This window comes from Rhyacophila brunnea, unplaced genomic scaffold (assembly GCF_057557595.1).
Source record: "Rhyacophila brunnea isolate RB1 unplaced genomic scaffold, BYU_Rbru_1.0 scaffold_16, whole genome shotgun sequence".
Taxonomy (NCBI): Eukaryota; Metazoa; Arthropoda; class Insecta; order Trichoptera; family Rhyacophilidae; genus Rhyacophila; species Rhyacophila brunnea.
The window spans coordinates 4,573,271-4,589,762 of NW_028232816.1; the positions used below are offsets into that span (position 1 = coordinate 4,573,271).

The window sequence follows — 16,492 nt, forward strand, 5'->3', positions numbered from 1 at the left end:
ACGACCAAGAAGAGAGAGTAAATAATACATAGTATTGTACCTGAAGTAAAGTAGGGCTGGGCAAACCTTGCAATGCTTATGGGCGACAGATAAGGGAAGAAAAAGAAACATGTATTTGCATCTGCCCGTGCAATCTTCAGTAGATTGCATAAGCATATAAGCATGCTTTTTTCGGGTAGGTAACATATGATTATAATATTATTATTAAAATAAAAAGGTAATAATATGAAAGTTTGAATAGTTTGAAATCGAATGCTTACATACATATATATAAATATCTTTAAAATCAATTAAGGAAACGCTGTCAAGTTTTTATTTCAAGTGACTAATAATTTATTCCAAAATATTTGAGCAAATAATACGAGTTGAAGTTATTTGAAGACGCTGGTGTAAGTAAACAGTAATTTAACTAAATATTTAACTGACATTTATTTTCTCAAACTAATGCGTTTTTTGTAAATTTAACGCAAATTATGGAATCCTCCAACGATATTTTATTACTTTCCTTTAAGTACCGACTGATGCATAATATGCATATTAAGTATACATATAATTCATTTTCAATCGGCCCAAAACTAGTTTATACAATATATAATTAACATTTAAAACACATATTGAATGGCTCGGAAAGCGATGCAAATGTAACAAACACAATAATCTATGAATTATTGCGTATCTATATCAATATTGAATTTGGAATCTATAATTCAATCATTCATTCAATCATTTGCAATGCAAATGTTTACCAAAACATTTTTAATTTGGGACTTATTTGCCTACCGAGATTTCTCAAGGTACTCGTATCACCGCCCCAGGTACTAGCATATTTAATGCGATTTATTTTGAATTGATTTTATGTGACGTTAAATATATTTTAAATAACTACTAATAATAAACGTATTTATAAATTCGTACGTATTTATAAATTCTAACATCCATTCTTAAGTATTTTATTTGTTTAATAATTACTCTTAAATTGTTTACATAACTTTTAAACGTTGTCAGTAAAAATGTCAATGATCCCATCATCAAATGCTTAATCAACACCTCCCTACATAAAGTTTATACAATTAGTCGTTATTTGTGTATGCGCGGTTACGTAAACGTACCAGAATTTTCCAAAGTCGACGCACCATAAATGCGAACGTGTTCGAATCTCATAGCGAAGGCAAATCGTAGGCCGATTCCTTGGCGCCGTTTTACGCAATCAAACTGTACTAGGAAATTAATCCTTGCGATTAAATCGAAATTTTCAAATTGAGAACATCCCGTTTTATTTTTAAAAGATTCACACGGCTATTATATATTGCACAGCGAATTAATTTTGGCAACACTCAATTAAACAATATTACTATTGTAGGAAGTTACTAAGAATTTGTTTCGAACGATTATCCCGAAATTTGAAATTTAGACGTTTTTTTTTGACAAAATAAATGGCTATATAATATTAATATAATGCATGAACTCATATAATAATAGCTAAGTCCACATTTAGTCACTTCATCACCCACTTCCTCTTCAACTTTTAAATTCTGGTTTTACACCGAGAAGTTTTGTGCATGCGCAGAGGGGATGAATCCGTTTTACTGTCTACATTCGTTCACCACAGCTTTCACTTCGTGAAGTCAGAGATAATATGCCTGCGCTACAGTTTGTTCGTATAGTCTTTATGGGTTATATCCCATAATACGCAATGTGCCTTATACTCCTCAATAAAATTCATTGTCATCATTTCAGTCGACATTTCACAAAAAATCGTAATATGTTAATACTAATATACCTACATCCAATATGATCAACGGTTGATTAATAGTTACTATAATTCTTAACATCGACTACCAATAGACTCAAATAAGTATATTCATTGACAAGCAACTGCACGAACCACCCGAATCTTACCGAAAAAATACAAGCTGCTGGGGTGTTGAACAGAAATCCAAGCCGGTTGGATAGCAGTGCGCTAGTACTTTCATCACAAAATGGCGACAATTTTCAAACCGATTTGAGGGCCGATGACGCATGCCCTTTGTTCAATTCGTGAGACGTACGAAAAAGTCCCGAGTGTTGACTTGGCTAATGAAGTTCCTAATATAAATTAGGCATACACCATCATACGTACGAATTTCTGTGAGAACATAATAAACTATAATATCTACCTACCTACCGATTAATTAATTTTAGAACCGTGATATTTGAAATCATGAAAAACATTATAAGGAAACTGCAACGGCGTATTTTTATGGTCAAAACATGACATTTTGTTTTATATAAAGAGGCTACTACGAATCCCATGTGCGGGTGTAATTACCAACATAGCACTTCCAAAGAGAACTGTTATAAAGAGGTACCTACCTAACTAATATAATATTATTGAGAATTTATGAAACCTAATCCTTTTCTGGGAAAAACAAAAATCTGTTAATATAAATCTCCACTCCGTGGAGGTCTATATTATAATATTTTTAGGATCGGACATGGTAAAAAATGCGTTTTCATGTTAATTAAGGTTCAAATAGACTATATGACGATCGGGCACATATATGCTAAGAGCGTTTTAGTGTCTATGATCAAATCTATGCCATTCCGACATTTATACATAAATATTGTATGACAGCTATGACATCGTATTTACACTCTGTGACACCCTGTGACACAGGACGCCAACATAAGAAACGGGTTTTTCGACATATATATGACCGATCGTCATAGAGTGTATTTGAAGCATTAAAGAAACAAAGCTCCCAAAAAAGCTCACATTTTTTTTTATTTCATCATAGATTTTTCTCCAGCAGAGCTAATAATAAACTTTTATATTATTTCTAGAAGGGTTTTTTTTCAAATACACAATGATAATATAAATTATAATAAATTCTACAAGATGTTTTTTTTAAGTCGATAGCTATTTCGTTTGTAACACCATCATCAAGATTACAAAAAGAAACGACTTGTCTACGCGTAAGTGTAAAACTTAAACAATGACCTCTCTTTCTCACCCTGAGACTATTCAAGAATAATATATCTTCTTACTTGGAAACTATATTAATTTAAAACAATTATTTTTTTTATTATTTCTCTGCGAATTTCTGTCGTACAGAAGACATAATAAAATGTTTTTACAGATAATTTTTCTTTCAAGATCATCATAATCGATAGATATATTAGTTATAGCGACATATTTATTGTCTTTCAAGAAATCCTTTTTTATTCTCACCTGTGGGTTTATTCTATACTTATCGAGTGATAAAGTGATAAATATAATCAAACTTACGGTAGGTTTGTATCAAAGTCGTAACAATAACAATACGTTGGTTGTAATTGTCGCAATAAGTGCTATATTTTAACAGCAGCAAGAGAGGTGCTGTTAAAATATAGCGCTTATTGCAACAATACAACCAACTTATTGTAATTGTTTGTTATAATAAGTGCTAATACTTTGATACAAATCTACCTTAAATTTGATAATATTTATCACTTTAGCGGTCGATAAGTATAGAATAGGAATAGACCCACTGGCATATTTTTGTCGTCAAGGTTGGTAACAATGCTCCCTTTTGTTTTATGTATACATTTGGTTAATTTTTCAAATTCCGAATATCGGATAAGCAAATTAGAAAGTACCTAAATACGATCGTAATTTATCAATACCTACCTACCCATCACGAATCGTATCGCGTGCAATTTAAAAACGTCAACTGATAAGGAAACGTGACTGGTATTAGGGTATTGTTTGATTACACTTAGGCATTACTTTCGCGTAAACATGATAGAATTAAGTGTGATTAGTAAAAAGGTAGCTATCACACGAATACCAACCGCACAATAGTGTTTATAAATTATTTACTGTAGGTATACTTAATTTACTATACCTACATTAAGTATACTGTCTGATGTGTCACCTGGGTTAGGTATCTGTCTTAATTGACAATTTCATTGTACCAAGGGCATTCAACATACAAATTATTGACAGACTTCAAAACAATGTTTGTCTCGAAGTCAATGTTGTGCTAGAAAAGGTAAAAGATACTATTTTTAGTAGCTATGCATATTGAATACCAATACCGGTAATTCAGTATTTCCTATTGAATATCGTTATTAATATATAATCGTGAAATATATGAAGAAAAAAACAGTAAGTATCTACCAATAAATAAATATAGATATAAAAATCTCTGGGGGATCCTATATGCCAACAGAGAACCTAGCGGAAGTTTATCCTCGCGAAGCGAAGATAAACTTACAATTGTAAAAAAAAATGTGAATTTGTCACATATTTGGTATATAGGTTACGTTATTATTACATTATTTTTATGGTTATATTTATTATTAAAATTTAGTTTAAGTTTACATTTTTTTTTCATTTTTGACTAATTCATAGTTTTAATATTTTTTATATAAGTATACTTATTTTAAAAAACATCGATTTTTATAAAAAATATAAATGTGTATAACTTGAAATCCTTTTTATTTATATGAAATCTTATTTAGATATGGTCCCAATATTTAAGCTCGATTTGACCATAAGGAGCGACGATGGACCTCGATGCCGGAAGACAATTTCAACCTGGCTTGCCTGTTCTTCAAGCCGTTCTGGAAAGCCGTCAAATACTATCTATCATTGATGACATGATATCAAATACTATCACATATACATGTTTCACAGAGGGATTTTACTACATGCATGTCTTCAAATAAAACAATTTGAAAAAAATGGTCACTCGAATGACCACGCAAAAGTATGAGACAAGCATTTTTTAATTATTTTTCTATTGGACCCATAGATTAGACCAGGGGTTCTTCACCGCGGAGCCATTTCCGTGCGCCGTGGCAAAATAATTTTATTTTTAATAAAATTATTTATTGAAATCGCGACCATAAAAAGTACCTACCCTCTTTTGAAAAAAGGAGCTTACAAAATTAAATCCTGTTTTGGTTCCACATATTTGTGCGAATCTTTATTTTTCACCACGAACATAATACAATCAAAAACAAGATCTCGATTTACTATACCAATACCAACCTTGATAATTGTGTTAAGACTGAAATGCAAATCGCATGAATAGCCTGTGTTATTTTGAATATTTTTTTAAACTTTTTATTGTATTTTATCTCTTTTTATTTTTTATGTAACTGTATGAGTGTTTTATGCTTCTTTTGTAAATACCCTCATAAGCGTTTACATGTAAATAAATGTATAATCTACCGATATAATAAATATAACACATAATACTTAAATCTTGTTTATTATAGAAATCCGGTGTGCGCCCGCCACTATTATCCCAAATCTCAAATACGCCCGCTACCGCAAAAAGGTTAAGAACCCCTGCTCTATAGAGTGTATAAGACGGAGCTACGGGATACCGGTATAACCTGGAATGACGCAAGAAGACTGTGCGAGCGACAGGGATTCTTCGAAGCACCATTTGTGGTGTCTATATGCTCCAGCGGACATGGCCGAAGAATGGGTTGTGTAAAATACCAACTCCTACAATATATCACACATGGAAGAAATCCAGGAAAACTATGTCTATGGTTGAGAAATACAAATTTGCGGATCCATAAGAGCACAGCCTCATTGTTATGGTAAGCTGTCTCAAAGGTGGAGATCTTTGTGGTTAATCGCCAACCTTCATACGAAGTTCGTAGAGTAGGTGGCACTTAACGCGTTGATTTATTATATGAGTAAAATGAATATTAAAATAATGTAAACATTATAATATATTACACTTCGCACACTTTTGATCACATGTAGGGAATCCAATTCCGGGATCCCGGACAATTTTCGATACCTATGAATCCCGGGATTAGTAAACATAATCCTGAAACCTTCGGGATTGATTTTTTTATCAATCACAATCAATTAGTACCTATGTGAACAAAATTATGTTAGTGAAGTGCTTGTACATGCTCATGTCACAGGGGGAATCGCCGGATGCTCACGGATAATAAATAATCATTTTTTGTTGTCATACGCAATCGTAAGAACGTCTAGACGCCACTGACGTTCTGGCACGCGAAGAGCGTCTAACCGCCAGTGCCACGGACGTCCAGGCAGCATTGATAATATATTCAATGCCAGGCAGGCACTTGTTTCTACGCCGAATTTTATGAATGTTATCTTTTCTTAAATAAATTTAAAAAAAAACTGTTTTACTTTCACATTATTATCTATATTACAATATTATTTATCTCCATTAAACACATGTATTTCCAAGATTCAATGTACACAGTATTAACATTAAATGTTTTAAATATTATAAATTATACTAGACGTTTTTGACCGATTTTATCAATGCTATTTGTATATATAAATAAAAAATATATAACATTAACTGTCGAAAAAACGCCAATCCCGGGTCCAGTCCCGGGATCCCAGGATCGTCAAATTGTAATCCCGAAATCCCGGGATCAAAATTTTTGCTCGGGAGTGGATTCCCTAATCACAGGTACATAGCATGTTATTGTAAAACCAGTCGGTGTTGTCGTCGGAATATAATCGGTCGCCGGGTTGGGGATTTTTTACACGGTGGCAACACAGCCCGTTGAAAAAACACCATAATTTCTCGGGGCCGTGCCGTCGGAAACATAAATTACGAGGAGATATATGACTTTCGCAGGGGGATGAGGCAGGCATCTGATTTATTCCGGATTTAACGAAATGATTCCCAACCGCCGATTGAAATTGTAAGAGTTAAAAATCGTTCAATTTCCATGTTAGTACGGTGAGAGAATTTAGAACTTAAAAACCTTTTAAAAGACCGCCATTAAGATATTATATTTTGAAATATAAAGGTAGGTAAGATAATTATAATCAATCAATATTGAGGAATTAGAACAATCCTTTTCCATTATTTATTTATTATTATTCTAATTAATTTGAGGTATGTAAATTTATATTATACGAGTATTATCCTGAAGATTCCAAAAGACGAATCCCGGCTCGCTAAAATCGATTTCTATGGACTAGTGGCATAGCTAATGGCCCCATATGCATACATAATGCAACTCCACTCCCCCTCTTATTTTTTTTCTAAAAAAGAATGCGTTCAAAATCAGTGGAGCTTTATTCTGTGCAATTTATTCCTAATCTTTTTGTATGTGAACCACAGAACAGATAATAAGCGACGGCCCATAGCGTTGTGGGTCCCAGATTCGAATCCTGGGTCTGACAAATACACATATTTTTTCTCAATTAGTGTTTGAGTCAAAGTGTGGACCTGATAGGTTGAGCAAGCGGCTGACTTCCATTTCTCATAAAAACAAACATCTGTTCTGACAAAAACAAACCTCCATTCTGTGGAGGCTCATATGATCTTATTAGATCGGACATGGTCAAGATATACCAATACAGTACATTTTGACGCAGGGTTTTGAATGTGTGAGTGTCCTACGAAAATGAGACACGCATTATATATGTGCAATAGTGTGTGTAATACACCAATATAAAATGAGCGTCAATTCATAAACCGAGTGCAGTTGTCAGTATTCGACGTATGACTTAAATATTACTTTATCTCGTGTTCTTCCTTACTCGAGATCGGTTGCCTGCTTCTCCTTACCCGTTAGGTATTTCAGTTTCCATTATTTCTGAGTTCCCTGTGAACTTTATAATATTACAAACTAGAAAACTTTTTGAATGCTTTGAATACCATTGTGCAATGACGTAGCTACGTGTCGGCACTGCTATTGGATAGTATAAAACTCGCATCGGAAATAATTTTAATTCAATATCTATAAGGCACCCACAGTTAATATATTGTTGTATAATTTCGACATTTAAATAAATGCTAAAGCATCCCGTACATGTGTCACCATCGTGGATGAGGGTTGTGTAATTGTGATGCATATCATGCCAAGTCCAATGTAGTAAGTACGGATGCTATTAATATAGTTATAATTATGTTATGCCCACGACGGCCGCGCGGCTTAAACGTCGGCCTATAACGTCGTAAGTTGACCTATAACCTAATGGGTTGAGCAAGTGGCTAACATCCATTTCTCGTAAAAACAAAACTCTGTTAAGTCGATGCTTCAGTGAAACGGCAAATAATTTTCAACTATAGGCGCGACGAAATTTTGGACTCGCTGGCACTCGGAGAGCGAACGTCTCGTGAATTTGTTTCGTGATGGCGACGGGGGTATTAATTCTTAAATCGTGTAAAGATTACTAAAAACGTTACCCATTTACTTTAAAAAGAAAACATGTCAATGAATATATTATTATTGTTATTAATAGAATAATAAACAGAACATTAAATGGACGCATGTTGACTTTTTATGACAAATTATATTTCGTTCGGCATGCGTCATTTGCACCCGCGACCCGCAATCCACGCATCGCTAGCCACGATCTTTTTAGACCATGCCTCAACTGAGGTATAGCCTTAACCCATTATCAGAAATTCACTTAACAATGAGCCTGTAAATAATATTTTAATACAAATAGTATACCTAGCCTTAATACAAAAACGTCCACTCTGTGCAGATATGATCTTATTAGGATCGGATATGGTCGATATAAATATCAATACATATTTTAAATCATGTAATTTGTAGCTGTTTGGACGATTCCCACTATAAATGTGAGATGTGAATCATTTCACCCTTTGCACATGAAGATGGCCATAAGCACATATTATATAGGTATATAAAGGATGATTTTAGCTGGACATGGCAATTAAACCTGCACCCACGGCTAATATGTATTATATATTAATTCTAATACTATACCATCATAAACCTCTAATTAAATCATATCCAATTAATTAGGTAGGTACCTATAAATCATGAATCATGATACTTATATGACATAACCAATTAATAATGCGTTACATATTTCGCACCCTCGCAACTAAACCGCCACAAGTCCAAATTACGTGTTTTGAGTTCATTACTACGTTGCATTGTCTATCGTTCATAGTATATGTACCGAAAATTTCATATCTCTAAGCTAAGTCATCAAATTCAAGTCAAAACTTCATTCAATATCTAAACATATTTCAAAAACACAGTACAAAATGCGAAAGGTAAAAATTTCAAAGCTGATTTTCTCTGATTGACGTTTTTTGGATTGTGACAGTTTAGTTGCGATGGTGCGATTTAATCTCCTTCAATACGTAAATATTTACTTTCTAATATATAATACTAAGAGGTAAGTAGTTATATAACTACATTATTATCGCGCCATTAATAATACTATTATAATCTTGCCAATTTATATTTGTTTTTCAATATTTTTTATTTCACGCTTTTAACAAGAATTAAAAAAATGGTAAACATGACGTTAATGTGTTCGAAATTTAAAAATAGCGCTGATTATAATCTTTGCACATTGGGAAACACATTACCCGTAGGGAGTAAAAGCCACAGGGCTGCCAACCTCGCGAGAGGGAAAGAGGATTCTGTTATCTCTGGTTGTATTTGAAGAGAATGGGTTAAGGGGGGAGATGCTGCAAAAAATAGGACTGAGGCGAATCAACCTGACCTTTTGTATTTTAAATCCGCCCCACCACAGAGGCCGGCCCATTAAATTCAGGAGGCACTTAATATATCCCGAAAAATGTATCGTATACATCTATCATGTTACTTTTTACGTACGTGGGCGATGTTAAACTAAAATAAAAACGAACGAAAATGTAGGGATATGAAAATGTAGAGATATGGTTTAAAATTAATTAGTATTTAATTAATCAAATATCTACTTTTTAAAAATATCAAATTTAGTGTTCGATTTTCAAAGTTGCCTTATTTTATGGATATGTACAATTATACAGGGTGTACCTATATTACCTATATACCAATATTAACATAGTCACTGCTCAAGACACGCCTGGAGTGTAGCAATTAGCATGATAATTAAATTTGGTGATTAACTGGTCAGCAGTGAATGTATATGTATCTAATGGCCACACGCCAGGCGTGTTTTGAGCACTGACTGTTAAGTGCGCGTTATGCTAACAAGTCAAACTTTAATGCATATTATGAGACAGACATAACTACCGAAAATAACATATTCAATGTTTAAGTTTATCCCATATTTTTCCACACTCGAGATCCGTACCATGTTATACCACACCCGGTAGCAGTGGCGCAGGGTGGAGGTAGGCTGTTAAGATCCGCCATAAAAAATGCACATTAAACTTTGTTAGTCATATTATTTGTTTTTATTGAACTAAAAATACAATTTACAGATGGTATTGGTTAGTTTTTAAAAATCAATTAAACCCTGCCTAAACCAAACCATAATAGTTTTGGTATATTTTGGGCGATACGATAAAACTGTGCACACTTTTACATTCATGCGTTTTTTTTCCTTGGATTAAGAATACATATTACATAATATTGTTGGTTCATTTTTTTAAATTCATTAAGCCCTGCCTTAACCAAACTATAATAGATAAGAAATATTGTTCTATCTATAAAACAATCAAAGTTAAGATTTAATTCCATCATTTTAGATATTTTATAGACAGATGAGTATATTTTGACTATTATCTATTATGGGTTGGTTTTCGCTGGGTTTAATTGAATTTTAAAAAATAACCAACACCATTTTGGAAATTGTAGTCTTATTTCAATGAAAAACAAATACGAATGACTGACAAAGATTAGTGTGCACCATTAATGGCGGATCTTAACAGCCTACCTCCAGCCTTTGCCACTGCCTTACACTGCTTAATGAACTGGTGGACTACAGTGACGTCCCGTAGGAGTAGGCAGGTCATGCGTTGCCTAGGGGCGGCAAATAAAGGAACGAATACGATCATTACAACTTTTGAAAGCAGTGGCAGTTTTCCATGAAGCAGATAATGCTGTGGCTTTGTTAGAAAGTACCGATATCTTAGTTTTATAAAATCACGATGGGGTTTCCAAACTTGCCAGCGCCACAGACCTCCGTTGACCTAAAACCACCGCTGTTTGAAAGTAGATTTCGTAGAAATGCCCTAATCCTCAGTAGATGATATATTTATGATATTAATGTATGTAATCTTTTTCAAGATGTGGTAGCAGTTTTGAAGCACAGTTCTACTACTTTAGACCACAAAACCATTACTAAACTACCAATATTAAATGCGCGTTATGCTAACAAGTCAAACTTTAATGCATATTATGAGACAGACATAAATATTGAAAACAACATATTAATTTATGTTTAAGTTTATCCCATATTTTTCCACACTCGAGATCCGTATCTGTTATATCACACCCGATAGCAGTGGCGAAAGGTGGAGATAGGCTGTTAAGATCCGACATAAATAGTGCACATTAAACTTTGTCAGTCATTCGCATTTGTTTTTATTGAACTAAGACTACAATTTTATTTACAGATGGTATTGGTTAGTTTTTAAAAATCAATTAAACCTTGCCTAAAACAAACTGTAATAGTTTTGGTATGTTATGGGCGATTCGACCAAATAGTGCACACTTTTTCATTCAAACTTATTTGTTTTCGTTGAATCAAGAATACATGTTATTATTATTACATTTCATTTTTGTAAATTCATTAAACGCTGCCTAAACCAAACCATAGTAGATTAAAAATACTATTCTATTTATAAAATATCCAAAATTATGTATGGTTTAATGGCATAATTTTATATATTTTATAGATAGACGATTATTTTTTGACTAAGTATTTATTATATTATATTCTTGGTTTTTGCAATGTTAAATTGAATTTTAAAAAACTAACCAACACCAATACGTATGACTGACAAAGTTTATTGTGGACTATTTATGTCGGATCTTAAGGGCCTACCTCCATCCTTCGCCACTGCCCGGAAGGGTAAGCCAGTTCTCATTAATTTTGTATTCCCAGGTATGTACTAATATGAGTAAAGGCTTGTTCATATACTGGATCATCATAATATGAAACAACAAATAACTATGTATTGTTTATAAATTTGGAACATTCAAAATTTACCTACCTTAGTTTTTTTTAAATTGTACCGAATGGGACTTGAACCCACAACTATAATAATCTCAGTGTGCTTTGCCAATTGCAATGGTTGTGAGTTCAAGTCTCAATCGGTACAAATATTTTTCTAAATCTATTTCTAATAGGTGTGTTTCTGAAGTCTTCCAAGTTATGTATATTCAATAAAGGATGCTATATTCTTAAGACGGTGCTTCAGTGAAAGGGCAAATAATTTTGAACTATAGGTGCGACGAAATTTCAGACTGGCTGGCAATCGGAGAGCGAAAGTCGAGCTGTGAACACGTCAATTTGTTTTGTGATGGCGACGGGGGAATTAATTCTTAAATCGTGTAAAGATGACTAAAAAACGTTACCATTTACTTGAAAAAGAAAACATGTCAATGAATATATTATTATTATTAGTAATATAACAATAAACATAACATTAAATGGAAGCATGTTGACTTTTTATGACAAATTATGTTTTGTTCTGCACGCGTCATTTGCAAAATCTTCGCGTCGCATAGTCTCAATCGTTATAGACTGTGCCCCACCTGAAGTATAGCCTTAAATCTTGTGCATCATTTATTGACTAAAAAAATTGTGTGTGTGGTGGACACGTACGGTAAAAATGAAACTTGTATAAACTAGGCAGGGCTCGAAATGGTTTGTGAAATCGGTAAAATTGTCACTCCGTCTCAGCGAAAACATATTTTGACCGTCTGAGCTAATAATAGAAATTCTAACACACTTATTTTTATAAAATACACATAAAATTTGATAACTTTGTAAATATCTTCAGAAAAATATTGAGCGCTCCGGTTCGTAAACTTTTCCATTAGGAGGTGTAAACATATTTATGTGAACGACTGTATAGTGCTAACTTCATGGTTGTATCAACCATTTTGAAATGATCGGTTGTATAAACTAGTAATCTGTTTAATATTTTTCGCTAAATAAACAAACAATGACAAAATGTCACATCTTGCCTCGACCGATTTAATGACCCAACACTTCACAACAGTAAGAGATGTCTACTGATGTATTATTAGACTGACTATAATATTTCTTTCTCAAGCTGGGACAATTTCGAGAGTTTGCTTGAAACAGAAAATAAACGCCTTCTATGCGTTTTAGAAAGAGACAACAATATTTGTCTGAGTACTTACTTATTATTCAAAAAGACTAAGAGTAATGCAGTGGTTAACAAAAAGCAACAATAATTATGTAGTAATAATTTATAATTACGCAACAGTTGAACGCGATGGCACAATGCTTTCCGTGTGACGTGTACGCCAGCTTATAGAATACAAATTCTACTTAGTTTCTTTTTGACATTCTGGGGGGTAAATAAATTTTATGTACAGTACAAAATAATCGCACACAACATGCCGAAAACAAACACCGACTCGAGTAAATTACCTATGCAATCTGACAGAACTCAACTAAGATTGCGCATGTGCGGTGGATGCCTGACTTTGAAACGCTCGAAGTTGCAATAATGCAGAGGCCAACAGATTTCCCAATTGTAAACTTCATCAACAATGTCTCGGAATTCACCGAATATTCATATGGATATTATTAGTATCAATCATAATCTCAGTCCGATCAGTAATTTTTGTGTCCGTCTCCCTATCGCTACGCAGAGCACCTCTTCCTCCGAGCCTTTGACCAGCGTAGTCTCTCGTCACATCTCATCCTGAAGCATCCTCTCAGTGTGCTCGGGACTACAGCATCTTTTCCACCAAACCTCGGACCAGTAACATAACTCTTGTACCGACTGTTTACACTGAACTAAAAACTCACTCCCCCATTCATCAGAGCAACCTCCAATCTCGACTTTCATCTGCAACATCTGGTGACCTCTTACAGCCGTCTCGTCTATATACTATAAGACCAGCCAAACTTCTCATCCCCGTCTTGTTTCAAAATGTAAAATGACCACAGCCCAGGATCGTGGAAAATTTTTCCTTCTATATCCGCCAAACAAAGAAGCAAGTCCAATTCTATACACAGTTACTTGTTTGTGTATTACAATGTAATAATGTAAAATCACATCGCCATTTTTCTTTGGATGCTAGGAAGCCTTACTTCCGCTTTTGTATCTTCAAGTACATATAGTATTTAACAGTGTAAAATTGCATTTTGTACGTTTCTATTTTCATTTAAAGTGCTTGTATAAATAAATACTGACCATAATATCGTCGCTATAGGATTGGTTTGTCGAATATTCGTTTTTGTCGAAATCGACCTTTCAATGCAAAATGATTTTTTGTATCTAAATGGACCAGAACCATCCTTTTCATAAAATTGCTTTGTAATGAAAACAGTATTCATATGCTGTAAAACCAACAATTTAAATACCTCTTTGTATTTAAATATAGGATATTCATATTTGTTTTTCGTCTCCTGAACATTTGACATTTGGTCTATTCGACAAACCAATCCTACAGCGACGATATGGTAACATAATTTTCATTATTTTTAAACAAATCTGACCTCTAATTGGAATTCCACCTTGCGGCTCTCTGCTGAACAGTGGAAGATAACTGGACGATAAATCGTAAATATATATAAGATTGAATCTTACCTTCTCTAAGTGCAGCATCTAAACGGCGTGTGTCTGCTGCAAGCGCTGCAGCGGCCCAGGACAGTGCGGCCAGCCAGGCGAGTAACGCAGCGGCCCCCGCGAAAGCTACGATCCTCTGACCCCAGCCATCATTGGACATGTGCGTTGTTATCACTCTATTTCTACCTCGCCTTGTCCTGATGACAAAACAGAGAATAGTGGTGGTAAACAATTTGGGTGTAAATTGTCGATAGCAGAAAATGTTCGATGAATGCACATTATTAGTTCATATGTATCCTTGATAAATATTTAAGAAATTGGCAGCAAAAGTTGTTGGTTCTGCCAAGGTTCAAAACTACCCTGCCCGCGATGATGCCAATTGGGAGGCAATCGATATATGATACACTCGCATGAGGGTGAGCTTAACTGGTTGTTTTATAAATCCTAAAGATAGATTAAATATTATGTTAGCATTTTTTTAGCAGAAAGACTATGTCATAATATATATATTTTTAATCTTTATTTTTACAATTTTGTAAATGGTGTTAAGTATAACCGAAACACTAAGTAAAAAACTAATTCTGTTAAATTTTAAACTCATTCATTCGAACTATGCAGTCTAACTATTTCAGTTTCAGCTATCAATTGCAACCATTACAAGACGTAGTAAGCAGGACGCTGAGCAAGAGAAAGCAATGTGGTTATTGTCGGTTTACAGGAAGCCAACGGCAAACAAATTTTGGAAAATGGTTAGGTTAGGTTAAGTTAGGATAGGTTTTCATTCTTGAATTCATGAATTTTGCGAAAATCGGCTGCGACAATTGGCGCGGTTCCCGCCTGGCTTCCTGTAAACCGACTTGTTTGAGCAATGTAATATGCTTGATATATTATGTTAGTAGTCGACGAAATCAACCTTAACAATAATCACATTAGTCCTGCGAAATTCATGCGCACAAGAAGAAATCGCATCTGCGATGTTATGGGTTTGCAAATATATTCGAGAGTTCTGAGAAGTTCGAGACAAGACTGACACTGGTTTGTTCAGCTTCATATAAGTATTGTGATTGAGAACTAAGGAATGCTAATCATTTCGTCTAGCAAACCGGTGACGCGAGTCAACGGTGTGATAAAGTATGATTCACTCGAGATTGGAATAAATGGTTTGCAATATACATAACAGCCATATTCATAGTTAAATGGTTCCACTATATTGAACAATAGAATGTGCAATGGATGAGAAAATTTTGAATGTAGGTGGAGAACCATAAACAATCACGATGAACATTATTGTGAATGAGAACGTTTCTTCAAAAAATATATAAATATAAAAATACAAGTGTTAACTGATCATATTTATCACCTACATAAATGCATTTCAGTACGCACGTAGAATGCACTATTAATAGCAACTGTAAACGCGCAAATTGAGATGTAAAATTGAAGAGTAAACAAACCTATTGACTTTCCGCTTCCTCGGTGCTATCTCCAGCTGAAGGACATCTGAATCAGTATCGCTCGAAACGTCCAGCAGCTTGAACGTTTCCTTGTTGTTATTTGTATTGAGTGTCATGTTAGCGTTGTGTATTGAAAAATCATAACTTAAAAACAATAGTCTATTTTTAGGTTATGTCAAGGATTTTTGATTGAACACATATTCACGATATGAAGCATGATTTCATTGTTGATTATCCAGGTAAGTCTGCATTCATTTTATAACTTAAATATAAATAGAAACAGTCAATCTAAACCACCACTTTGCAACAATTGTTAACTAAAACATAACAGTTCAAGCGAATCGGAATCAGTTGTCAAATTATTATCATCTGCCAAGACTTGCCCATAAACAATAATAACGTGATGTGTACTACCTCAGCGCCATGTTTAGATTAATAAAGCCTGAGCATATCTTTTTGCACAAACAACTAGCGGTCCACTGTTCAGCTGTCAAAATCAGATCCCAGATTGCTTGACATATTGATTCGCCCTTTCTCGTTACAAATTGAATTATA

The 16,492-nt window shown here is 34.0% G+C and overlaps 2 protein-coding genes across 2 annotated transcripts in view; both read right to left on the reverse strand.

Annotated features, from left to right (window-relative positions):
- LOC147074235 (uncharacterized) overlaps positions 1 to 16,349 on the reverse strand; it is a 93,800-nt gene extending 77,451 nt beyond the window's left edge. Inside the window, exons 1-2 of the mRNA XM_085944051.1 lie at positions 15,938 to 16,349; positions 14,505 to 14,680 (exon numbers count right to left, since the gene is read on the reverse strand). Of these exons, the coding sequence (XP_085800177.1) occupies positions 14,505 to 14,680; positions 15,938 to 16,053 (292 nt within the window). The 5' untranslated portion in view covers positions 16,054 to 16,349. The remainder of the gene's footprint in view (positions 1 to 14,504; positions 14,681 to 15,937) is intronic.
- The window catches only part of LOC147074236 (uncharacterized), a 626,724-nt gene that overhangs the window by 32,643 nt on the left and 577,589 nt on the right, over positions 1 to 16,492 (reverse strand). The window lies entirely within an intron of this gene.